At 42.2% G+C, this 25,989-nt stretch overlaps 1 protein-coding gene across 2 annotated transcripts in view; it reads left to right on the top strand.

The window, feature by feature from the left end:
- fbxw11b (F-box and WD repeat domain containing 11b) overlaps positions 1-24,990 on the top strand; it is a 36,716-nt gene extending 11,726 nt beyond the window's left edge. For both annotated transcript variants that reach the window (XM_064977897.1, XM_064977898.1), the window contains 10 exons: positions 7,891-8,077; positions 8,292-8,382; positions 8,494-8,631; positions 8,819-8,937; positions 9,073-9,322; positions 18,101-18,219; positions 18,380-18,490; positions 22,836-22,914; positions 23,006-23,170; positions 24,056-24,990. In XM_064977897.1, the coding sequence (XP_064833969.1) occupies positions 7,891-8,077; positions 8,292-8,382; positions 8,494-8,631; positions 8,819-8,937; positions 9,073-9,322; positions 18,101-18,219; positions 18,380-18,490; positions 22,836-22,914; positions 23,006-23,167 (1,256 nt within the window). In that variant the 3' untranslated portion in view covers positions 23,168-23,170; positions 24,056-24,990. The remainder of the gene's footprint in view (positions 1-7,890; positions 8,078-8,291; positions 8,383-8,493; positions 8,632-8,818; positions 8,938-9,072; positions 9,323-18,100; positions 18,220-18,379; positions 18,491-22,835; positions 22,915-23,005; positions 23,171-24,055) is intronic.
- The last annotated feature ends 999 nt before the right edge of the window (positions 24,991-25,989 follow it).

The raw sequence follows: 25,989 nt of genomic DNA, 5'->3' as shown, positions 1-25,989 counted from the left end.
CATGATGCCTTATGGGACCATGTGAACTACAATCCCGACGCTCTGTTTTAACGTTTAGAAATGTCAGTCATTGCTTTCCATATACGTTTTTCGAAACCTATGGAACTTATCTTTCATATCAGTGAGACATAAACTTTCAAATAAAAAATATACATTTACTGTAGCAGGTTTGCACAGATTCATACGGCTGTGTGTACCTCCAGCTGACAAACTACACTTCTCCAGTTACGCTTACATAGGTGTTCATGCACGCTAGATAGCTAATTAGCACAGGTGGTCGCCTCTGTCTTCCTTAAACAAGTGATAAAACATGGCGATATGGCCGTGTTGGAACCCTATAAAGGTGTTTGTAGTAATTAGGGCTGACCCCCAATTAGTTGACTGGTCGATTGTTTGGTCTTAGGCTGTTAGTCGACCAAGATTTGTTTTAGTCGGAGTAATATATTTAAGCAATAATGCACGAGGAGGTGTGGTATATGGCCAATATACCACGGGTAAGGGCTGTTCTTTTGCACGATGCAACGTGGAGTGCGTGCATACAGCCCTTAGCCGTGGTATATTGGCCATATACCACACACCTCCGAGGTGCCTAATTGCTATTATAAACTGGTTACCAACTTAATTAGAGCAGTAAAAATAAATGTTTTGTCATACCCTTGGTATACGGTCTGATATACCACGGCTGTCAGCCAATCAGCATTCAGGGCTCAAACCCAGTTTATAAATAAATATATATCGCACACACTACCGGTCAAACGTTTTAGAACACCTATTCAGTCAAGGGTTTTTCTTTATTTGTGCTATTTTCTACATTGTAGAAAAATAGTGAAGATATCTCAACTTTGAAATAACACACATGGAGTCATGTAGTAACCAAAGTTTTAAACAAATCTAAATATATTTGAGATTCTTCAAAGTAGCACTGTTTTGCACACTCTTGGCATTCTGTCAACCAGCTTCACCTGGAATGCTTTTTCAACAGTCTTGAAGGAGTTCCCACAAATGTTGAGCACTTGTTGGTTGCTTTTCCTTCAATCTGTGGTCTGGCTCATTCCAAACTATCTCAATTGGGTTGTCAGGGGATTGTGGAGGCCAGGTCATCTGATGCAGCACTCCATCACTCTCCTTCTTGGTAAAATAGCCATGACACAGCCAGGAGGTGTGTTGGGTCATTGTCCTGTTGAATAACAAATTATAGTCCCACTAAGCCCAAACCAGATGGGATGGCATATCGCTGCAGAATGCTGTGGTAGCTATGCTGGTTATAGGGATAGTGAGACGCTAGCGTCTCAAGTGGCCAATAGCCTCGGGAAATGCATAGCGCCAAATTCAAATAAAACGCGATAAAACTCAAACTTTCATTAAATCACACATGCAGGGTACTCAATTAAAGCTACACTCGTTGTGAATCCAGCCAACATGTCAGATTTTAAAAATGCTTTTTGGCGAAAGCATGAGAAACTATTATCTGATAGCATGCACCCCCCCTGAGCCACCTGAACGAGTTGTAAACAAAATAATTAGCGTAGCCGGCGCTACACAAAACGCTGAAATAAAATATAAAAACATGCATTACCTTTTTGACGAGCTTCTTTGTTGGCACTCCAATATGTCCCATAAACATCACAATTGGTCCTTTTTTTCGATTAATTCCGTCCATGTATACCCAAAATGTCCATTTATAAAGCAGGTTTGATCCGGAGGAAAACAGCTTTCCAAAACACAACGTCACTACAAAACATTTCAAAAGTTTCCTATAAACTTTACCAAAATATTTCAAACTACTTTTGTAATACAACTTTAGGTATTTTTTAAACGTTAATAATCAATCAAATTGTAGACGGGGCAAACTGTATTCGATAGAGAAAGTAAACAAAACATGCTCCTTTTTCCCTCTTGCGTAACTATCAAAAGTGTAACGTTCCAGGAAGTGCCTCTTCTTCGTTTCACCAATGATTAACTTCAACCCAATTCCAAAGACTGGTGACATCCTGTGGAAGTCGTAGGAACTATGAAATGGGCGCTATCTATTTTCCCTTGCCAAAGACAATTGAGGGAACTGTCAGAGGGGAAAAAAAACATGTTTTATTCTGAACAGTTTTTCCTTGGGGTTTTGCCTGCTACTTAAGTTCTGTTATAGTCACAGACATGATTGAACCAGTTTTAGAAACTTCAGTGTTTTCTATCCACACCTACTAATCATATGCATATAATATATTCCTGGCATGAGTAGCAGGAAGTTGAAATTGTGCACGCTATTTATCAAAAAGTAGAAATGCTGCCCCCTATCCTTTAAGAAGTTAAGTGTGCATTGATTTCAAAATAAGCCACTGACAGTGTCACCAGCAAAGCACCCCCACATCATAACACCACCTACACATGCAAATACACATGCAGAGATCATCTGTTCACCCACACCGTGTCTCATAAAGACACGGCGGTTGGAACCAAAAATCTCAAATTTGGACTCTTATACCAAAGGATAAATTTCCACCGTGCTAATGTCCATTGCTCATGTTTCTTGGCCCAAGCAAGTCCTTCTTATTGGTGTCCTTTAGTAGTGGTTTCTTTGCAGCAATTTGACCATGAAGGCCTGCTTCACACAGTCTCCTCTGAACAGTTGATGTTGAGATGAGTTTGTTACTTGAACTCTGAAGCATTTATTTGGGCTGCAATTTGAGGCAGTTATCTCTAATTAACTTATCCTTTGTTGCAGAGGTAACTCTGGGTCTTCCTTTCCTATGGCGGTCCTCATGAGAGCCAGTTTCATCATAGCGCTTGATGGTTTTTGCAACTACACTTGAAGAAACTTTCAAAGTTCTTGAAATGTTCCGTATTGACTGATCTTCATGTCTTAAAGTAATAATGGACTGCCGTTTCTCTTTGCTTATTTTAGCTGTTCTTGCCAAAATACTTGGTCTTTTACCAAATAGGGCTATCTTCTGTATACCACCACTATCTTGTCACAACACAACTGATTGGCTCAAACACATTAGGAAGGAAAGAAATTCCACAAATTTACACCTGTTAATTGAAAAGCACTCCAGGAGACGACCTCATGAAGCTGGTTGAGAGAATGCCAAGACTGTGCAATGCTGTCATCAAGGCAAAGGGTGGCTATTTGAAGAATCTGAAATATAAAATATAATTGGATTTGTTTAACACTTTCTTTAGTTACTACATGATTCCATATGTGATATTTCATTTTTTTATATCTTTGTTGTACAATGTAGAAAATAGCAAACTTGACTGGTTTTGTGTGTTATTTTTTTGGACTCATCTCAGTGAACTAATCCATTGCGGAGGCCTAGACATAAAGCAAGCAAGCATTTATTCTTGATTCGAAAATGTGGTCTGAGGCTCCATATGGAGGGTGTGATGCAATTGCTGAGGCATGCGGAGTCCAAATCGAGCTCTGTACCGCATCGCCATGCGCCTCCCAAATGTTGTCAATGTGGCTCTAGCTCCACATTGATATGATTGGTAGGTGGGGGCGGTTCATCTTGTATTTAACACGCAGTCACTTCCTTGACAACAGCTCTGCACTGCTCTGCGAAGCCAAGAAGTATGAATGCCTTGAAGTCTGCTGAGACCATATCACCAAAAATGCTGCATGGCCAATGCAGATGTCGAATTGACCATGCGCCCAGATGCACAATGCACTTCCTCTCCAGGATGCGCTTTCTCTCGCCATTTTGTGCACATTCATTGTTTCATAACTTCATTGTGGGAAATGTTAGTGCATATCAATTCCCCGTTACATATATTACCAGTAGTACATTTACCTTTTAATTCCTATAATTTCTAATCTATAATGTTTGTTACTTTGGTTACAGTAATTTATTTTAATGCATTCAATATTCATATTCCTGTCTTCCTGTACTCATTGACTGAGTGGACACATTGACTGAGTGGACACATTGACTGAGTGGACACATTGACTGAGTGGACACATTGACTGAGTGGACACATTGACTGAGTGGACACATTGACTGAGTGGACACATTGACTGAGTGGACACATTGACTGAGTGGACACATTGACTGAGTGGACACATTGTTTGCTGAGTGCACAACCTATGCTACACTTCTGAGAAACAAGTTTTGGTTTATTTAATTCCATTTATGAGTTCTGTCAATTTAGTTATTGTCTTTTGTTTGGAGCACTCCTGTCAATTTTGAGTAAGGACGCCCGCGCATAGAAGTAGGTCTATAGGCTACCTGGCCTGTGCACAAAAGTAGGCATAAATGTACCCATTTGGGGATGTGTTAGCATTTCTGATTTGATTTGTTTAACGCACTAATAAACTGGAGCTTTGCAAAGTAATCTTTTCTTCACCTCAAACACCAAGCAAACAGTATTTTTTTTTTGTTACATCCACTGAGAATTACAATTGTTCAAATATATTGAGGAACTATCTTTCCAGCTCTCTTCTTTCGATAACCACCTAGCGTGAAAGGGATAAATGTCAAGCTCTGATCCAGTGGAAAAGTCATAAAATAGGCTTCTTATCAGTTCTTGACTTGGACTGAAATAGGTTCCGGTACTCCTTTTGGGTGCAGGAGCTCCACAAGACTTTTGAGCTAATATTCTTGAAGAGGAACAGGAGCTCACAGTAGAACATTTGAGGTTCCAGTACTCCGCTTCGGTGAGCTCCTGTCCAAGTCGAGCACTGCTTCTTATCCCATGCACAAATACCCTACAGCCGTGTCTGTCCCGAGCTCACTGGTGCAGGGAACTTTGAGGGCCCAGAATATTTTATACAATGTTGCAAGCTTTGGGCCTGAACTTAGTTGATACAATGTTTCAAGATTGGCTAGACAAGGCCTGTCTGCAACAATGTGATTTATATATTTTATTTTTATCTGGATATTTTCTACCTGCAGGCTGCAATGTTTTTATTTGCTGGCTTTGTGTAGGCTATTTTTACATAGTTGGCAGTTTAAGTAACTTTTTAGGTTTTATAGTTTATTTTGATAGAATATTGATAAACCACAAGACAATGATTTTGCAATATGAAGACATTATACATTTAAATCTTTCATGAAAATGTGCATAATGAAAACCATAACTGTCACGCAGATCGGTAGAATTTGTAAGACAATTTGGCATTCCACATGACAAAGTTCGTTGCACTACTGGCAACTTCAGGAGAGTAATGGCAGAATAGTTTGGTTAAGTTTTTTTTAAATGTTATTTAATTTTTCTGGTTATCTAGGTCTCTGGTGCCCTCCTTGAGGTATCAAACCATAAGCTGAGAGCACCAGACAAACTCGGTGCATCTAGTTGATTTTCTTAACACATATGGTCTCTCATATATGGAAAAATACGCATTTTAAACTTTTTTCTTTTTTTAAAGTCTGGGACAGCTAGTAGTAATTTAAATGTTTGTTTTTAGAACATTTTATCTTGCTGGTATGAAAGAGGCATTCCTTATTTTTCCAAAACCTTATTGTTCAAATTTGACCTTTTAATAAAGAGGTTTCCATTTTAAATCACATTGGTTTGTAGGTATTTCCTATTTGGATTATAAGGGAAGAAAACAGAAAATAAACTCAAACAGTAGATCAGCCAGGTTGATGAAAAATATCATACCACTATTAGATCTAGTCTTGGCTACTTCTCATCCATGTTCTTCAACATGAACTAGTCAAGCTGCTGCCTGCTACTAGTATTGGGACAAGTTGCTTAAAACTTGACGTGAGAACTACAACAAAAACTAGCTGAATGTAAAGTTCTGATTTTTAAAATCATGTGAAATAAGACTTGAATCTCTAGAGGCATTCAGCCATGGTATTCTAACCACTCATTTGGTTAGGTACAGTATATCACAAAAGTGAGTAGACCCCTCACATTTTTGTAAATTTGAGTATATCTTTTCATGTGACAACACTGAAGAAATGACACTTTGCTACAATGTAAAGTAGTGACTGTACAGCTTGTATAAGTGTAAATTTGCTGCCCCCTCAAAATAACTCAACACACAGCCATTAATGTCTAAACAGCTGGCAACAAAAGTGAGTACACCCCTAAGTGAAAATGTCCAAATTGGGCCCAAAGTATCAATATTTTGTGTGGCCACCATCATTTTCCAGCACTGCCTTAACCCTCTTGGGCATGGAGTTCACCAGAGCTTCACAGGTTGCGACTGGAGTCCTCTTCCACTCCTCCATGACGACATCATGGAGCTGGTGAATGTTAGAGACCTTGCACTCCTCCACCTTCCGTTTGAGGATGCCCCACAGATGCTCAATAGGGTTTAGGTCTGGAGACATGCTTGGCCTGTCCATCACCTTTAACCTCAGCTTCTTAAGCAAGGCAGTAGTCGTCTTGGAGGTGTGTTTGGGGTCATTATCATGTTGGAATACTGCCCTGCGGCCCAGTCTCCGAAGGGAGGGGATCATTGTCTGCTTCGGTATGTCACAGTACATGTTGGCATTCATGGTTCCCTCAATGAACTGTAGCTCCCCAGTGCCGGCAGCACTCATGCAGCCCCAGACCATGACACTCCCACCACCATGCTTGACTGTAGGCAAGACACATTTGTCTTTGTAATTTCACCTGGTTGCCGCCACCCACGCTTGACAGCATCTGAACCAAATAAGTTTATCTTGGTCTTATCCGACCACAGGACATTGTTCCAGTAATCGTTGTCCATAGACTGCTTGTCTTCAGCAAACTGTTTGCGGGCTTTCTTGTGCTTCATCTTTAGAAGAGGCTTCCTTCTGGGACGACAGCCATGCAGACCAATTTGATGCAGAGTACGGCGTATGGTCTGAGCACTGGCAGGCTGACCCCCCCCACCCACCAACCCCTTCAACCTCTGCAGCAATGCTGGCAGCACTCATATGTCTATTTCCCAAAGACAACCTCTGTATATGATGCTGAGCACGTGCACTCAACTTCTTTGGTCGACCATGGAGAGGCCTGTTCTGAGTGGAACCTGTCCAGTTAAACCGCTGTATGGTCTTGGCCACCGTGCTGCAGCTCAGTTTCAGGGTCTTGGCAATCTTATAGGCCAGGCCATCTTTATGTAGAGCAACAATTATTATTTTTTTCAGATCCTCAGAGTTCTTTGCCAAGAGGTGCCATGTTGAACTATGAGGGAGTGTGAGAGCGGCAACACCAAATTTAACACACCTGCTCCCCATTCACACCTGAGACCTTGTAATACTAACAAGTCACATGACACGGGAGGGAAAATGGCTAATTGGGCCCAATTTGGACATTTTCACTTAGGGGTGTACTCACTTTTGTTGCCAGCGGTTAAGACTAATGGCTGTGTGTTATTTTGAGGGGACAGCAAATTTACACAGTTATACAAGCTGTACACTCACTACTTTACTTTGTAGCAAAGTGTAATTTCTTCAATGTTGTCACATGAAAAGAATATACTCAAATATTTACAAAAATGTGAGGCTAACATTAGCATAACTAACTAGTTACTTCTGTGCAAATGAAATTTTTCCTGTTATCTAAAGAAATGCTTGTGAATGTGTTTTTTATGGTTGAACTTTCTGTAGGTTTTCCTTCAAATGTGTTATTCAAAGCTGCGCACATAGTGGATGTTTTAGCACCACAAGAGACTGTAGCTACTGCCAACGAAGAGGACAGAGGGCATTGTGTGGAAACAGACATTTGGGTGAAAAAAATGGAGATTGGATTAAAAGTTTTTTTTTTAGTAATAATAATCACTTTGTAAAGACTTTCAACAGCTAATTGTATTTAACGCCCCAAATGAATGCACATACACATAACATATCACCTAACCACCACTGCATGCTCCAAGGGAAACCGCTTTGCAGACTCAGTTCATCCAAACATTCGCAATGGACACGTACTTCTAATCATTGTATTAAACTGTGTTGCACTGTCTCCTTGTGGTTATAGCTCAGGGTCTGGACCACATAGCGGAGAACATCCTGTCGTTCTTGGATGCGCGTTCTCTCTGCTCGGCAGAGCTGGTGTGTAAGGAGTGGCAGAGGGTCATCTCAGAGGGCATGCTGTGGAAGAAACTCATAGAGCGTATGGTCCGTACAGACCCTCTTTGGAAAGGCTTGTCAGAGCGGCACCAGTGGTGAGTACGGACTGGGACCACTGGCTGGGTCACCATGGATCGCAATATCTTTCCATTTGTTTTCAAGAACCTACATGTTAGCCTGTTTCCAAAACTGTATCCAAGTGTCCTCACCTTAGAAAAAGACAATTGATGTTGTTGAGATTAATATATTTGTGGATGAAAAATAAAAAAACACACATACACTGATTTATTTTATTTTTTTCTCTCCTAGGGAGAAGTACCTGTTCAAAAATCGAACCACAGAAGTCCCACCAAACTCCTACTACCGCTCCCTTTACCCCAAAATCATCCAGGACATAGAGGTGAGTTCTGCTGCTGCTCCCCTTGCCCTCTCTCATGAACCTTACTCTCACTGATCTTTCCTGTGTTTCCCATTCACTGACCTGGCTCCACGCCCCTCTCCCTCCATGCAGACGATCGAGGCTAATTGGAGGTGTGGTCGGCACAATCTGCAGCGGATCCAGTGTCGTTCAGAGAACAGTAAGGGGGTTTACTGTCTGCAGTATGACGACGACAAGATCATCAGCGGCCTCCGAGACAACTCCATTAAGGTTGGTGTTCCTGTTTATTCTTTACTTGACTGAAGGGGGGGAATATTCTAATGCCTACTGGATATTTTGAATACAAGATCCAAACTTTGAACACAGTGCCTTACAAAGTGTCATTGCAACGTGTAGTCAATTTCTTTTTATAGATCATATTTTGAGATAAAAATGTCTCACCGCCTTGTCTGTGTAGATCTGGGATAAGCAGTCTCTGGAGTGTCTGAAGATCCTGACGGGTCATACAGGCTCAGTGTTGTGTCTGCAGTATGATGAGCGGGTCATCGTCACCGGCTCCTCAGACTCTACCGTCAGGTCAGCACCACCCCCTCTCTTCTGCTGTTGTCCTCTGCCCTCTTACCTGTGCTCCAGGAAGCTCCAAAACTTTTTTTATTGAAGAGAAGAGTGTCATATATTGAGTTTGATATTGATGATTTCTCTCTGTCTCAGGGTGTGGGATGTGAACACTGGGGAGGTGCTGAACACTCTGATCCACCACAATGAGGCGGTCCTCCACTTGCGATTCTGTAACGGTCTGATGGTGACGTGCTCTAAGGACCGTTCCATTGCCGTGTGGGACATGGCCTCACCCACCGACATCAGTCTGCGCCGCGTGCTGGTCGGCCACAGAGCAGCGGTCAATGTGGTGGACTTTGATGACAAGTACATCGTGTCAGCATCCGGTGACCGTACCATCAAGGCAAGTCTGCCCCGAAGACCCAGGGTCAGCTCACTAGAGCCTCAAGCATGTCACCATCTCAACAAGCATATGTTCTAGTACTTTTGCGGTGACACAAGACTTGGTCTTCTTTGTCTGTATTGGGACTTAAGACCTCGATCTCTACCACTACAGTCTCTTACTATAGCTTAGGTCCCCTGAGAGATCCAGCTCAGCCACCACTGTCTGTTGTCTTTGGTCTGCCTTCCTTGTATTTTACAGTTGGTGTCCATTTGTGCGCTACTTTATGGATTCTTTCTTGAGACATCCTCTCAGCACCTGTCCAACCCAATGGATCTCCAATAGCCATATTTTTACATCCTGTCTTACATGCTTTATAGATCTTGTTCGACCAGTAAATGTTGCAGATCTTGCAAAGACAACCATTTTGTATCACTAAGTTCATGTGTCTTAGTGATACTCCAGCACTCAGCATTGTAAAGTCACTAGTTTTGTATGGTTCAGAGTCTACTGACTGCACATCCTGCCTTTATATTTAACCAGGCTTTAATTTTTTGGGCTTGTCATATAGTGTGTATGGTACTTCCTGTAAGTTAAATTGATGGGGGGCTTTAGTTCTTTCCCCCTGTGCTGTATGAGCATGGCTGTTTTAATCCAAAGCTCGTTACCTTCCCCATCACCGCTTGTCATCATTCATTCACAGAAGATACTTGAATTAAAAGCCAGCCATGCCTTTGAAGTGCCCCCTACCCAAACCTACCAAATCCTCTCATTCTAGGTGAGTTCAGTTGTTCTGTGAAGTGTCCAGTAGAGTACAGTATAGAGGAGTTAGCCCACCGTGTGATGCTGGCTGTGAGCACTGACTAAACCCAGAGTTCAGAGCTGACGTCTCTCCTCCTAGGGCCAAACTGTGGGCATGTCTCCTCACCTCAGCCCCATCCCCAGTCTCAGCCACAACCCTAGTCTTAGCCCCAGCTCCAGCCCTGTACCTGCTTGCCCTTGTCTTCCAGACAGTGGATTTGTGGGCAGCCAGGAATAAAGAGACCCTTGTTAGCCCACCCATCGCCCTTGGAGACGTGCTAAGGCATTGCGTACTGAGCTGCCTCCCACACAACGTCCAAGTGCTCTGAAAACATTCCCCAATAAATAATTGAGGGACTGCAATGTGTGCGTTTGGGAGAGTGAGTGTTACTCTACACCCAAAACATGGGTGTTACTATTATACCTACAGTACCAGTCAAAAGTTTGGACACCTACTCATTTCAGGGGGTTTTCTTTTTACAATTTTTTACATTGTAGAGTAATAGTGAAGACATCAAAACTATGAAATAACACACATGGAATCATGTAGTAACCAAAAAAGTGTTAAATCCACATTTATTTTATATTCTTCAAGGTAGCCACCCTTTGCATTAACAGCTATGCGCACTCTTAGCTTTTTCTTGAACAGCTTCATGAGGTAATCATCTGGAATGCATTTCAATTAACAGGTGTGCCTTGTTAATTTGTGGAATTTATTTTCTTCTTAATGCGTTTGAGCCAGTCAGTTGTGTTGTGACAAGGTAGGGTTGGTATACAGAAGATAGCCCTATTTGGTAAAAGACCAAGGCCATATTATGGCAAGAACCGCTCAAAGCAAAGAGAAACGACAGTCCATTATTATTTTAAGACATGAAGGTCAGTCAATCCGGAAAATTAGCGTTGCTATCTGTCCCAGGATCCTGCCAGATTCCATGCAGGGGGAGAGACGCGAAAACCCAGCTAGTCTCGCTGGCTCTGCGGTCTCAAATGGAGGCCGCTATTGAACGTTTCCAGCGTTACAGGGGCTGTGCTGGGTACAATTTACTTTGCTGGGTACAATGTGGACCGCAATGACTTTCAATGTAGCAACTGCTTGCTTGCGGAGGACTACAGGAGCGAATTAGCTACTCTTAGCAAGCAAGTAGCAAACCTACATAAGCTACTTGGGAACCTACACCCACCTACTTTTTATTTTCTTCTACCCCAGTAGCCGAATGCTGCTCTGGTCTGGTGGATGTTTCGCTGTTGTTGGCTCGCCACAGCCGACTGGCCAGTGCTTGGCAGGGTTCCATCCCCGACGGGGTCTAGATGTTGAGCCCGGAACTGACACAGACCAGAAACAGTTTTGCTGCCCTGGATCGAGGTTCCGGCGCCTTCGTCCTTGGTGGCTTCCCAATCAAGATCGGATCCGGAGTTACCTTCATCCTCTGTTCTGTCTCCCTCTCCGGTGGCTTCTATCTCGGGTTCAGATCCTCGGAGCTCCCAGCCTCACCAGACTGCGAGGCTGCCTGAGAGACCCGGCTCAAAAACCCTGTGCTACCAAGGAGCACGAGTACAGGATGTAACAAGGCTGCTTCCGACTGTTCTACCGCAGATGCTGGGAGCTGACACTGTCGTAGTCCTCCTGATGTCGTTTGACCCCACATGGACTATCTCGGAACATTTGAAAATGTATTTTAAATAACTGATTTTAGCCTTAAAAGAAAAAAGAAAAAACTGCCAATAATTTCAGGTCCAGTACCATTTGTTGGGCAGCAGGTGTGAAAGATTGAGCAGCCTGCTGGCATTACACATCTGGCTAACAGACTACTGTAGCTCTGCTGGAGTCAGTTTTATTGATAACTTGGACACCTTCTGGAAACAGAAGATACTCTACAGGAATGACTGAGTTCATCCAAATCATCTTGGCTCTTGGACGCTGTCCATACATTTCAAGGCTGCGTTGAAACAATGACTGGTAAATGATCCAAGACCAGCTCAGTTAACCCCTACCATTGTGACAATGAGTCGTCATAATGCTGCATCAAATCTACATGATCCTCGGGGCATTGGCAAACACAATGTAAGTAACTTAATTTATGTACCCCTAATTGCACCGAATACATCGGTTTATCCTATTAGCGCGCACCCCGCTAACTAGCTTGCCATTTCACATCGGTTACACCAGCCTTATCTCGGGATTTGATAGGCTTGAAGTTATAAACAGCGCAATGCTTGAAGCACAGCAAAGAGCTGCTGGCAAAATGCACAAAAGTGCTGTTTGAATGAATTCTTACGGGCCTGCTGGTGCCTACCATCGCTCAGTCAGACTGCTCTATCAAATTATAGACTTAATTATAATATAATAACACAGAAATACGAGCCTATGGTCATTAAAATGGTAGAATCCAGAAACTATCATTTGAAAAAAAAAAACTGTTTTATTCTTTCAGTGAAATACAGAACCATTATGTATTTTATCTAACGGATGGCATCCCTAAGTCTAAATATTGCTGTTACATTGTACAACCTTCAATGTTATGTCATAGTTATGTACAATGCTGTCAAATTAACTATGGCCTTTGTTAGGAATAAATGGGCTTCACACAGTTCGCAACGAGCCAGGCGGTCCAAACTGCTGCATATACCCTGACTGCTTGCACGGAATGCAAGAGAAATTACACAATTACACAATTTCCCTAGTTATAAGAAATTCATGTTAGCAGGCAATATTAACTAAATATGCAGGTTTAAAAATATATACTTGTGTATTGATTTTAAAGAAAGGCATCTATGTTTATGGTTAGGTACATTTCACAAATGCGCTTTTTAAATCACCCGTTTGTCGAAGTAGGCTGTGATGCAATGAGAAATTAACAGGCACCGCATCGATTATATGCAACGCAGGACACGCTAGATAACTACACATGGTTGATGATATTACTAGTTTAACTAGTGATTATGTTAAGATTAAGGCTAGCTAGCAACTTACCTTGGCTTCTTGCTGCCCTCGTGTAACAGGTAGTCAGCCTGCCACGCAGGTTTCTTGTGGAGTGCAATATAAGGCAGGTGGTTAGTGTTGGACTAGTAACCGGAAGGTTGCAAAAACAAATCCCCGAACTGACAAGGTAAAAACCTGTTGTTCTGCCCCTGAACAAGGCAGTTAACCCACCGTTCCTAGGTCGTAATTGAAAATAAGAATGTGTTAAATAATATTGATTACCGATTTGTTATGAAAACTTGAAATCGGCCCTAATTAATCGGTCGACCTCTAATTGTAAGCAGTAATCATGAGCCTATAAACCAGAGTTACTGTTAGCACTGAGGTGGTGTGCAATAGTAGGTAGACCACTTTATGCAGCTCACCCTGCACTATCAACTCCAATGTAAATAACATGAGTCAGTCTACCTCTAAGCTTCCCAGTAAAGCATTAAAAACAATCAAGCAACCCAGAAAAGTGCTAAAAATAGCTCATATTAACAGACGTAGCCTAAGAAACAAGGTCCATGAAAGAGATTACATTCATATTCTCTGAAACTCACTTGGATAATACCTTTTCATGATACAGTGGTAGCAGTACATGGTTATAACATCCTACCGAAAAGACTGAAATGCCAACGAGGCGTTGTTGCGGTCTATATTCAGATCCACATTCCTGTAACGTAATATGGCTACAGGTTCAACTCATCTGCCTCACCTAAAGCCCATTATTGTGGGAAGCTGCTATAGACCACTAAGTGCTAACAGTCAGTATCTGGATAATATGTGTGAAAAGCTTGATAATGTATGTGATATCAACAGAGATGTATATTTTCTGGGTGATTTTTATTTTATCTTAAATATCGACTGGCTATTGTCAAGCTGTGCACTCAGGAAAAAACTTCAAATTGTAACCATTGCCTGCAGCCTGGATCAGGTTGTCAGTTAACCTGCCAGGGTAGTTACAAACTGCACAGTAATTAAATCATCAACATATATTGATCACATCTTTTCTAACGCTGCAGATATTTGCTTTAAAGCAGTATCCAAATCCATCGGATGTAGTGATCACGATATAATAGTCGTATCTAGGAAAACCAAAGTTCCAAAGGCTGGTCCTAATATTGTGTATAAAAGGTCATACAAGAAGTTTTGTATTGATTAATATGTTGATGATGTAAAGAATATGTTGGTCTGTGATGTGTAATGAGGATCAACCAGACACTGCTCTTGACGCATTTATGAAACTTCTTATTTCAGTTACTAATAAGCATGCACCCGTTAAGGAAACGACTCTTAAAAACTGTTAAATCCCCCTGGATTGATGAGGAATTGAGAAATTGTATGGTTGAGAGGAAAAGGGTATGGCAATTAAGTCTGGCAGCCCAACTGATTGGCAAACGTACTGCAAATTGAAGAAATCATGTGACTGAACTAAATAAAAAGAGAACTACACTATGAAACAAATAAATTATATAAAGAATGATAGTAAAAAGCTTTGGGGCACCTCTTAGGGATTGCGGTCCACCTGTGACAACATCCGGTGAAATTGCTGAGCGCCAAATTCAAAATAAGAATCTAAATATTAAACATTCATGAACATACAAGTGTCTAACAACATTTAAAAGCTCAACTTCAAAAAGGCTTTACGGCGAACCATGAGATTATCTGATGACAGCGCCCCACATAAATACTTTTTCAACCAGCACCGGCGTCACAAAAATCACAAATAGCAATAAAATAAATACATTTTCTTTTTGAAGGTCTTCCTAGGTTCCCAGCTCTACACAATGAATGTTAGATCAAGTCCTTCTTTATATCCAAAAAAGTCAGTTTAGTTGGCGCCATTGATTTTCAATAATCCACTCCTTCAACATGCATACAAAGGAATCCAAAAAGCTACCGGTAAACTTTGTCCAAACAATGTTTCTAATTAATCCTCAGGTACCCTAATATGTAAATAAATGATCATATTTCAGACGGAATGAACAGTGTTCAATAGAAAAGGAAAATAACAAAGAGCGCGCCCTCATTCACGCTGGCCAAAAGCCTACATTTCCTGTTGAGAACACCTTGGATAAACTTCAAGAAACAAGCCTGAAACCCTCGATAAAGACTGTTGACATCTAGTGGAACCTATAGGAACTGCAATCTGGGAGCTATTGTTTTTGTATATCACTTAGGCTTGCATTGAAAACGCCTGTGACCAAAAAACAAAAACTCTGGATGGATTTTCCTTGGGTTTTCACCAGCCATATTAGTTCTGTTATACTCGCATGCATTATTTTAACAGTTTTAGAGACTTCAGTGTTTTCTATCCAATTCTACCAATTATATGCATATCCTAGCTTCTGGGCCTGAGTAACAGGCAGTTTACTTTGGTCACATCGGTCATCTGGAAATTCAGGATACCGCCCCCTAGCCTTAAGAAGAATTACATTTTTGGGGGGGAAAAAGCCACTCTGCTCCATTCATTGAATCAGATGGCTCATTCATCACAAAACCCACTGATATTGCAAACTACTTTTAATTACTTTTTTATTGGCATGATAAACAAACTTAGGGATGATGTGCCAGCAACAAGCGCTGACATTACACATCCAAGTATATCGAACCAAATTATGAAAGACGAGTTGTACTTTTGAATTCCGTAAAGTCAGTGCGGAAAAGGTGAAACTTGTCTGTCAACAATGACAAGCCACTGGGGTCTGACAATCTGGATGGAATATTACTGAGGATAATGGCAGATGATATTGCCACTCCTATTTGCCACATCTTCAATTTAAGCCTACTAGAGAGCGTGTAACCTCATGCCTGGGGGGAAGCTGCAGTCATTCCGCTACCCAAGAATAGTAAAGCCCCCTTTACTGGCTCAAATAGCCAACCAATTAGCCTGTTACCAACCCTTAGTAAACTTCTGAAGAAAAAAAATCTGTTTGACCAGATACAATGCTATTTTACAGTAAACAAATTGACAACAGAATTTCAGCCTGCTTATAGGTAAGGACACAAAACAAGCACAGCACTTACACAAATGACTGATGATTGGCTGAGAGAAATTGATGGCAAAATGATTGGGGGGGCTGTCTTGTCAGACTTCTGTGCAGATTTTGACATTATTGATCATAGTCTGCTGCTGGAAAAACCTATATGTTATGGCTTTACACCCCCTGCTAGAATGTGGATAAAGAGTTACTTGTCTAAGAGAACAGAGGGTGTTCTTTAATGGAAGCGTCTGAAATGTAATCCAGTTAGAATCAGGAATTCCCCAGGGTAGCTGTTTAGTAAAGCCTATGTATGCAGATGACTCAACACTATACACGTCAGCTACTACAGCGAATTGAAATGACTGCAACACTCAACAAAGAGCGGCAGTTAGTTTCAGAGTGGGTGGCAAGGAATAAGTTAGCCCTAAATATTTCTAAAACTAAAAGCATTGTATTTGGAACCAAACACTCACTATATCCTGAACCTCAACTAAATATTGTAATAAATAATGTGGATTATTGAGCAAGTTGAGGTGACTAAACTGCTTGGAGTAACCCTAGATGGTAAACTGACATGGTCAAAACATATTCATGCAGTAGTAGCTAAGACTGTCTATAATAAAGCCATGCTCTGCCTTCTTAACTAGGGCCTGTAGGACCTGCCTTGTTTTGTCGCACCTTGACTACTGTTCAGTTGTGTGGTGAGGTGCCACAAAGGACGTGGGAAAATTGCAAATGGCTCACAACAGGGCAGCACGGCTGGCCCTGGATATACACAGAGAGCTAATACTAATAATATGCATGTCAATCTCTCCTGACAAAGTGGAGGAGAGATTGACTTAATCGACTTTTATTTGAGAGGTATTGATGTTGAATGCACCGAGCTGTCTGAACTACTGGTACACAGCTCGGACACCCATGCATACCCCACGAGGTCACTTCAGTCCCCAAGTCCAGACTATGGAAGGCACACACTACTACATAGAGCCATGACGACATGGAACTCTATTCCACATCAAGTAACTGACACAAGCAGTAAAATTAGAAAACAGATAAACACCTTATGGAACAGAGGGGACTTTGAAGCAACACAAACATTGGCACACACACAATAACATACGTACTATACATACACATGGATTTAGGACTGTAGACATGTGGTTGGGGCCTGAGAGCACACAGTGTTGTGAATTATTATTTTTTATTTTTTTTATTTTTTTGTATAAACTGCCTTAATTTTGCTGGACCCCAGGAAGAGTAGTTATTGCTTTGGCAGCAGCTAATATGGATCCATAATAAATACAAAGGAGGACAAGAGACTTGCTTGGGCCAAGAAACACGTTTATAATTTGTTTTTCAACAGGACAATGACCCAACACACCTCCTGTCTAAGGGCAATATGACCAAGAAGGAGCATGATGGAGTGCTGCATCAGATGACCTGGCCTCCACAATCACCTGACCTCAACCCAATTGAGATGGTTTGGGATGAGTTGGACCGCAGAGGGATTGAAAAGCAGCCCACGAGTGCTCAGCATATGTGGGAAATCCTTCAAGGCTGTTAGAAAAGCATTCCAGGTGAAGCTGGTTGAGAGAATGCCAATAGTGTAAAGCTGTAATTAAGGCAAAAGGTGGCTACTTTGAAGAATCTCAAATATAAAGTTTTATATTTTTATTTAACACATTTTTGGTTACTACATGATTCCACATGTTGTTTCATATTTTTGATGACTTCACTAGTATTCTACTATATATATATAAAAATATAAATGCAAGCCCTGGAATGAGTAGGTGTGTCCAAACTTTTGACGGGTACTGTATGTGTTTACATTAATGTGTTCATCCAGCAGCACGGTATCATTCTCTCTGACACGTGAGTGTGTGTCCAGACAGTGACTAGTACAGATGCATTCTAATGAAGGAAAACCAGAAGGATGAGGTTTCAAGAGATGTGAAGTTTGTCGACATGAATAATTATGTAGGCCAAATGCCTGTTTGTATTGGCCCCATGGGGTTGTTTGTTCGCTCATGTTTTGCCTTGTCTCCCCTGCAGGTGTGGAGCACCAGCACGTGTGAGTTTGTTCGCACACTGAACGGCCATAAGAGAGGCATTGCCTGTCTGCAGTACAGAGACCGACTAGTGGTCAGTGGCTCATCTGACAACACTATCCGGTGAGTGTGTATGTTTGTTCATGAGGGCGAAATCTGTCAGCTGTGTGTGTGTGTTACACTGGTCTATATTTCTAGAACTATAATCTGGAGATGAACATAATTTGTCATGACTGTTCTCTCAAATGTTACTGAATTAACACTGATTTATTTTTCTCCTCAGATTGTGGGATATTGAGTGTGGAGCATGTTTGCGCGTATTGGAAGGCCATGAAGAGTTGGTCCGCTGCATTCGATTCGACAACAAAAGGATCGTTAGTGGAGCCTACGATGGGTGAGAGGCTTTATTCCTTTGTGGCAGGCCTTAGCCTGAGCTGATGTCTCACTACTAATGGAGATCTGACCCTGAATGGGTTTATTCCCTCACTCTAATCCTACACTTGGCCATTGTTTATCCTTGTTATTCTCTCACTGCTAATCGGACTCTTGGTCTCCCCATCTCAATCCCAGTCTCGGCCAGTTAATCATAATAAATCTGTTAGGCTGTTTGTCAAACTTTTTAAAAGGACAGAGTAATGGATCTTCCAGTTTATCCAGTAACATAACTTTGTCTCCAGTCTATTGCGTACAGCTTATAAACTCAGACTTGGGAGACTGTTATTCAAATCAAATTTTATTTGTCACATGGTTAGCAGATGTTAATGTGAGTGTAGCGAAATGCTTGTGCTTATAGTTCCGACCATGCAGTAATCTAACAAGTAACCGAACCTAACAATTTCACAACAACTACCTTATACACACAGGTGTAAAGGAATTAATAAGAATATGTACATAAAAATATATGAATGAGCGTTGGCCGAACGGCGTAGGCAAGATGGTATAGAGTACAGTATATACATATGAGATGAGTAATGTAGGGTATGTAAACATTATATAAAGTGGCATTGTTTAAGTTGCTAGTGATATATTTATTACATACATTTTTTCATTATTAAAGTGGCTAGAGATGAGTCTGTAAGTTGGCAGCAGCCACTCCATGTTAGTGGTGGCTGTTTAACAGTCTGATGGCCTTGAGATAGAAGCTGTTTTTCAGTCTCTCTGTCCCTGCTTTGATGCACCTGTACTGACCTCGCCTTCAGGATGATAGCAGGGTGAACAGACAGTGGCTCGGGTGGTTGTTGTCCTTGATGATCTTTATGGCCTTCCTGTGACATCGGGTGGTGTAGGTGTCCTGGAGGGCAGGTAGTTTGCCCCCGGTGATGCATTGTGCAGACCTCACTACCCTCTGGAGAGCCTTACGGTTGTGGACAGAGCAGTTGCCGTAGCAGGCGGTGATACAGCCCGCCAAGGATGCTCCCGAATTTCTTCAGCCTCCTGAAATTGAAGAAGCACTGCTGCGCCTTCACAATGCTGTCTGTGTGGGTTGACCATTTCAGTTTGTCCGTGATGTGTACGCCGAGGAACTTAATTTACTACCCTCTCCACTACTGTCCCGTCGATATGGATAGGGGGGTGCTCCCTCTGCTGTTTCCTGAAGTTCACGATCATCTCCTTTATTTTGTTGACACTGAGTGTGAGGTTATTTTCCTGACACCACACTCCGAGGGCCCTCACCTCCTCTCTGTAGGCTGTCTCGTCATTGTTGGTAATCAAGCCTACCACTGTAGTGTCGTCTGCAAACCTGATTATTGAGTTGGAGGCGTGCATGGCCACGCAGTCATGGGTGAACAGGAAGTACAGGAGAAGGCCAAGAACGCACTCGTGGGGCCCCAGTGTTGAGGATCAGCAGGGTGGATATATTGTTACCTACCCTCACCACCTGGGGGCGGCCCGTCAGGAAGTCCAGTACCCAGTTGCACAGGGCGGGGTCGAGACCCAGGGTCTCAAGCTTAATGACAAGTTTGGAGGATACTATGGTGTTAAATGCTTAGCTGTCATCGATGAACAGCATTCTTACATAGGTTTTCCTCTTGTCCAGATGGGTTAGGGCAGTGTGCAGTGTGGGTGCGATTGCGTCGTCTGTGGACCTATTGGGGTAAGCAAATTGGAGTGGGTCTAGGGTGTCGGTGATATGGTCCTTGACTAGTCTCTCAAAGCACTTGATGACGGAAGTGAGTGCTATGGGGCGATCGTCATTTAGCTCAGTTACCTTCGCTTTCTTGGGAACAGGAACAATGGTGGCCCTCTTGAAGCATGTGGGAACAGCAGACTGGGATAAGGATTGATTGAATATATCCGTATACACATCAGCCAGCTGGTCTGTGCCTGCTCTGAGGACATGGCTGGGGATGCCATCTGGGCCGGCAGCCTTGCGAAGGTTTTGCTCATGTTGGCTGCAGTGAAGAAGAGCCCGCAGGTTTTGGGCCGTGGTCCATTCAAATTATGTCGTTAAGATAGTATGTCTGTGTCACGTGAATTTTCTATCCCAATGATAATAACTGACAATCAATAGCTCTGACCAATCCCCGAGGTTTGTAAGACCATGAGTATAATAATAATAATAATTAGTCAGAGACTCTGCTTATGCAAAAGGTTAGTGCAGTTTATTCAGAGAACGTTCTGAAGTCAAGAATACAAAGACATCCATTTTATAGCTACGCACATACATACACACAAACAGAAGATATCCTACGCACATACTGTCTCACTACCCAGCCGACAGAGATCAGGGAGACCTTGACCTTGAGACATACTCCCTGTTCTCTCCCAAATCTCTAGTCAGGTCGGCGCCAAATTTTGCTCAGACAGTCTGTGTTTAAAATACCATAAAGACCCTAATTCTGGCTTGAACTACACATGTATTGATTATAATTTTATACATTCTAATCAATTCCATACAATTTTATGGTTTCATGGTGGAATATTCTAATCATTCAATTAACAGATAAATCCCATTAACAATCCACCCTTAATGACTAAATAATACACACTTACACATCAATTGTATACAAGAATAATCCAGACCAATACATTGCTTATCATATCCTGCCATATGTTACACAATCTATTGCAAGCCCAACGGTTTCTCCCCTCTCTGGGTGGGGAGACTTCCTTCCCTGTTATCAGATTCAGTGGTCATAAGTTGTCTGCCACAGTTCCTTGTCTGCTATGATTCATACCCATTTCCATATGTTATACAGTGACAGGGTGGAATACTGTTAATTTTTGCCTAAACATTCACTACGAAAATTACACATTTTTATTATTGTCAATGTCACTCAAAATCAACTTCACAAAACCAATATATGTATTTTTATTCCTTATCCATCAATGACTGTTATAGGCCTACATCAGGTATCCTAACACTTCCTGTTTGTTTTTTATGAAGATTGTAATAAAAACCATGTCTTAATGATCAAAAAACATCCGCTCTTTGCCTTTTTTAAAATCTTACTAAAGTCCTCTGAACTCAACCACCCAGTCTGGTCCCTCATTGTCTTGTCTGCTGTCACACTCTCTGTCCTATTGCATGTTCTTACTTCCCCTACTTCCCATCCGTGTGTGATGTATCGAGCCATACAATAATAATGTCCTCCTGTGCAAGGGGGAAGTCTGGATGTAATGGGCACATGGGATACAGTTAATGCAGATCAATGCAACTCATTGTCTGGTTTCCCTGCCTTCATGAACAGCTTTACCATACAGGCCATTCCCCTGGGTGTATCAATTCCATCAAATGGGAAGGGAATGGTTGTCAACTGAGGTTTTGCTGTGGTGCAGGCATTTCTTTCGCTACTGATCTGGCTGTATACTGAATCCATTCTAACCATAGGTTAGAATCCCCAAAACCAGTTTCCACCTCAATCACTTCCTTGAGATCTTTCGTCTGCACTATCCGCACCGACCCTTGGCTCTGGACGGCTCTGCTGTCAGTATCTGTTTTATCAGGGGCTCTGCTTGTATTCTGGCTGACTATAGAGCTATCACCTGCCCTAACGTCTTCTACCCGGAATGGCACTAGGGTATCAACCGAAACCTGATCAAATCCAACATACCATAACCCGAGATCCTCTTCCTTTACGTTTTTAATGGTAATTCATACCTTTACGCAGTACTTCTCTCGCTCCGGATTACAGTCCAACACCCTCACCTTCACTATACTCCACCTTCTTCCATACTGGGTATGTGGATTTATATAGCCCTCTCTCTGGGTGTGAGCTATAACCTGTTTCCATGAACTACATTATCCAGATCAAGTGATCTCTTGTACTTGGTTAATACAAAATCCTCATCGTCTAAACTAGGGGACAAGTTACCACCTTCTGCATTCTCGGATGGGTCGTGGTGTATTTAGGAATATTGGTCCCACAATAAGACTTCTCAGTTCTTCTCCTAACTCTGTGATTGTTCGACAGTGTCATTGTGTCTTACCCTCTTGCAATGTGTGACATGACCCCAGGTAGCTCTTTCAGCTATTCTCACCGCCAAGGCTGTCACCAGGAGTACTTGGTATGGCCCCTCCCAACGGGGCTGCTTCCCAACTATTCTCGTCAGGGACTGGATTGAGTGAATCACCTTCTCCTGTAATTCACCTGTAGAGCATAACATCTTGGACATACGGGTTTGGTTAACAAACAGCCTTCTCATGTGTTCTGCTAGTATTCTGCTAGTATATCTTCAACTTCTATGCCTACTTGTTCTGGTCCCTAACACATACCGTCTGTTTTCTTTCTTTGTAGTAAAATCAAAGTATGGGACCTGCAAGCTGCTCTGGACCCTCGTGCCCCTGCCAGCACCCTCTGTCTGCGCACACTGGTGGTGAGTCTAGCCTGGATCTAGAATATGGCGATTGTGGCAATGATTATAAGGATAGTTATTGTAGATGATGCTGATGAATGTTGTTTTTCAGGAGCATTCTGGGCGTGTATTCCGACTACAGTTTGATGAGTTCCAGATAATCAGCAGTTCCCATGATGACACCATCCTCATCTGGGATTTCCTGAACGTGTCGACCAATGGACAGACTGAGGGCCGGTCGCCCTCTCGCACGTACACATACATCTCCAGATAGCAGGTATTCACGACTTGCACACATTCAGAAGAGTACACACCTGCATACACTCACTGGAACTAACACACACTGGAGATGAAAACAAAACATTTGTGATTTAAAAAAAAAAAAATTATAAACCAGATTTGGATCTGACTCAAAATATGTGGCTTTTCAATAGATAAGACGTATGTCTAGTATGCACGCTTATGTCTTACTTTATTTTGCCAGATATGTTAAATTCAAAAATCATCTGAAATGTAATAGATTAATCGATCGGCCCTAGCAACCATCAACTAATAGATTTTGAGAAAGTTGAACTCATCCCAAACATACATGTTGTCCTACAGACATGTAAATGAAGTGACACACCAACATGATCAATTGTGCAAATGGGGTGCACACGCAGAAAAATACAAGTTGGCTTTTCTGAGTGTCTTATTTGTTGACACTCATCAATATGCAGTTGCCAGTAGCAGCAGGATGAACTGCAGATATTTCAGATGGGTGCGATGCAAGACGTAAAAAAATCTGTGCATGATAGCTGTGGGTCCATACCAGCCTCTCAATTTGTATTATTTCCGTAAAAGCCAATTTATGCTTGATCTGAAAAGGGGATCGGAGGCTTCGTATGGAGGGTGTAATGCAATTGCGGAGCATGCAGAGACCAAAGCCTTTAAGTCTGCTCTATATTTCTGTTTACTTTATGCGTTGCTGACTCTACCTTTTAAGCCAGCCATCCTATTTATTCTATTGATCTTCAGTCTACAGCACTTGTTTGGGTAAGCTCTGCAGCTCATGTACAACTCCAAAATGTTTTGCTTGGTGGCGGGACTACTGACCTTAATCGAATACACCTACAAGATAACATGAATAGTGTGCTGAGTGTGTGTGCGTCTCTCTCTGCAGGGCAGGCCCGGTGGTGTGTGTGTCTGTGTCCGAGGACAGTCCTGATTGCCAAGTCAATGTGTCAGAGGTCAAGGAAAGGACCCACCCTCCCTTCCCTCCATCATCCTCTTTGCACCATCTCTGTTGTCCTCCTGGTGTTCATGTGGAGGGGTCATCCCTCCCCGATCAGCCATTCAGTGCTCAAACGCACTTCCCCTTACCCCTCTGAAAATCATACAAACACACATACTCTCGCACACAGAGCAAAGTCTATTAGGTCACACTCTAAGCCCCACCTCCCCTTACTCTGCTCCCTCAAGACAGAGGCCTGGACATGAAGGAATCTGAACTGAATGGCTGAAGGAGGGGGCTGGAGATGGCCTGTTAAAGATGCCCTGGGGTGGAAAAAAGAGGCAGGTCCCGGGGCTCAACTCTTCTCATCCTGACTGAGTGACAGATACCTCAGGCCTGCCCCTTGGACCCAAGGACTGTATCAATATTGTTCCTTTCTCATTTTGTTTGGTGGAAGAAAGAAAAAAGACTGGAAAAGAGAAAGCTGACGTGTACATTACTTTACTGCATGGATGAATGATGGGACAACCGTGTGCTAGTGACCTATTTGTTTTTCTAACTTTTACTTTTTATTTGGGACTTTTAATTTAGCTTTCTTTGTTACATTGTACTAAGAATTGTAGTTTCTCTTTCCAAACCCCTCTCAAATTAAACTTCTCATATCCCTAGTTCTCTACCTTGCGTCCCTCTTTCACTTTCTCTCCCTGTCTTGTTCTGTCCTCTTGCTGTCTGCCTGTCTAGGTTTTGAATGATCCCTAACTGAGCGGAAATTAGTTGTAAACAGCATTGTCTCGTCTAAAATGGTGTTGTATATTGAAATGATTTTTTTAATGAAAGAAAAACCATTAATACAAATAAAGTACTTGACTGTGAAGGAGTGTAAACCAGCGTGTATGAGTAGTGTTTGTTCAATATCATGTAACTATGCCATCAGTACTGTATGTACAGACCAAACCACGACTCTGACGCGGACCTCATTGTTAGTATATTTAAAGAATCTTGATAAAGTCTGAGAATGACCGAAGCAGGACTTGTTGTGTGTAGCATTTTGAGTTTAATGAGTGTGCCTCTGGAAATTGGCAAGAAACTAGTGAATTGAGGTTATATATTATTAACTCTGAGTTGGTGTGTGTAGTGCAGTGTTTCCCAAACTTGGTCCTGGGGAACCAGGGGGTGCACGTTTCGTTTTTTGCCCTAGCACTACACCGCTGATTTAGGTAAAGCTTTATGAGGAGTAAATTATTTTAATCTGCTGTGTAGTGCTAGGGCAAAAAACGAAACGTGCACCCCCTGGGATCCACAGGACCGAGTTTGGGAAACACTGGTGTAGTGTATCGAGGGGATAATCATGGGTTAGTCTGCAGACAGGGAATTCTGGAGCACAAAAAGGGTGATCAGGAATGCAGCAATGCACTGGAACCCACATTCCTCTACACATCCAGCCCATTCTCTGCCTTGCACACATTGAGGTGGTTCAATTCATCTCGCCTGGGTGTTTTCTCACATGCAAAAATGATTGCTTTTGAGCTGTATCTGCCATTTAAAAACGAGTAAAATTCAAACATTAAGTCTATGGAAAATAAATGTGTGTTTCTAGACTATGCACCATGCTGACCGAGCGGCACAGATTACTGTTCCATTTGAGAAGGGAGCTCCTCCCGCACCACTTTCGCCCAATGACGTAACGGCCTTAGACTGTTGCTCCGCATTATCAAATCCTCCCATTCTCAAGGAAATGTTCTATGGTAATGAAGGGGTTATCTAGTCCATTGCATAACATAATGCATTCAACTGAAATTAGTCTTCTGCATTTAACCCAACCCCTCTGAATCAGAGAGGTGCAGTGGGCTGCCTTAATCAACGTCATCGGCGCCCAGGGAGCA

The sequence above is a fragment of the Oncorhynchus masou genome, chromosome 11 (assembly GCF_036934945.1).
Source record: "Oncorhynchus masou masou isolate Uvic2021 chromosome 11, UVic_Omas_1.1, whole genome shotgun sequence".
Classification (NCBI taxonomy): Eukaryota; Metazoa; Chordata; class Actinopteri; order Salmoniformes; family Salmonidae; genus Oncorhynchus; species Oncorhynchus masou.
The sequence above is the reverse complement of the archived record's forward strand: the minus strand, read 5'-3'. Positions and strand labels throughout refer to the sequence as shown.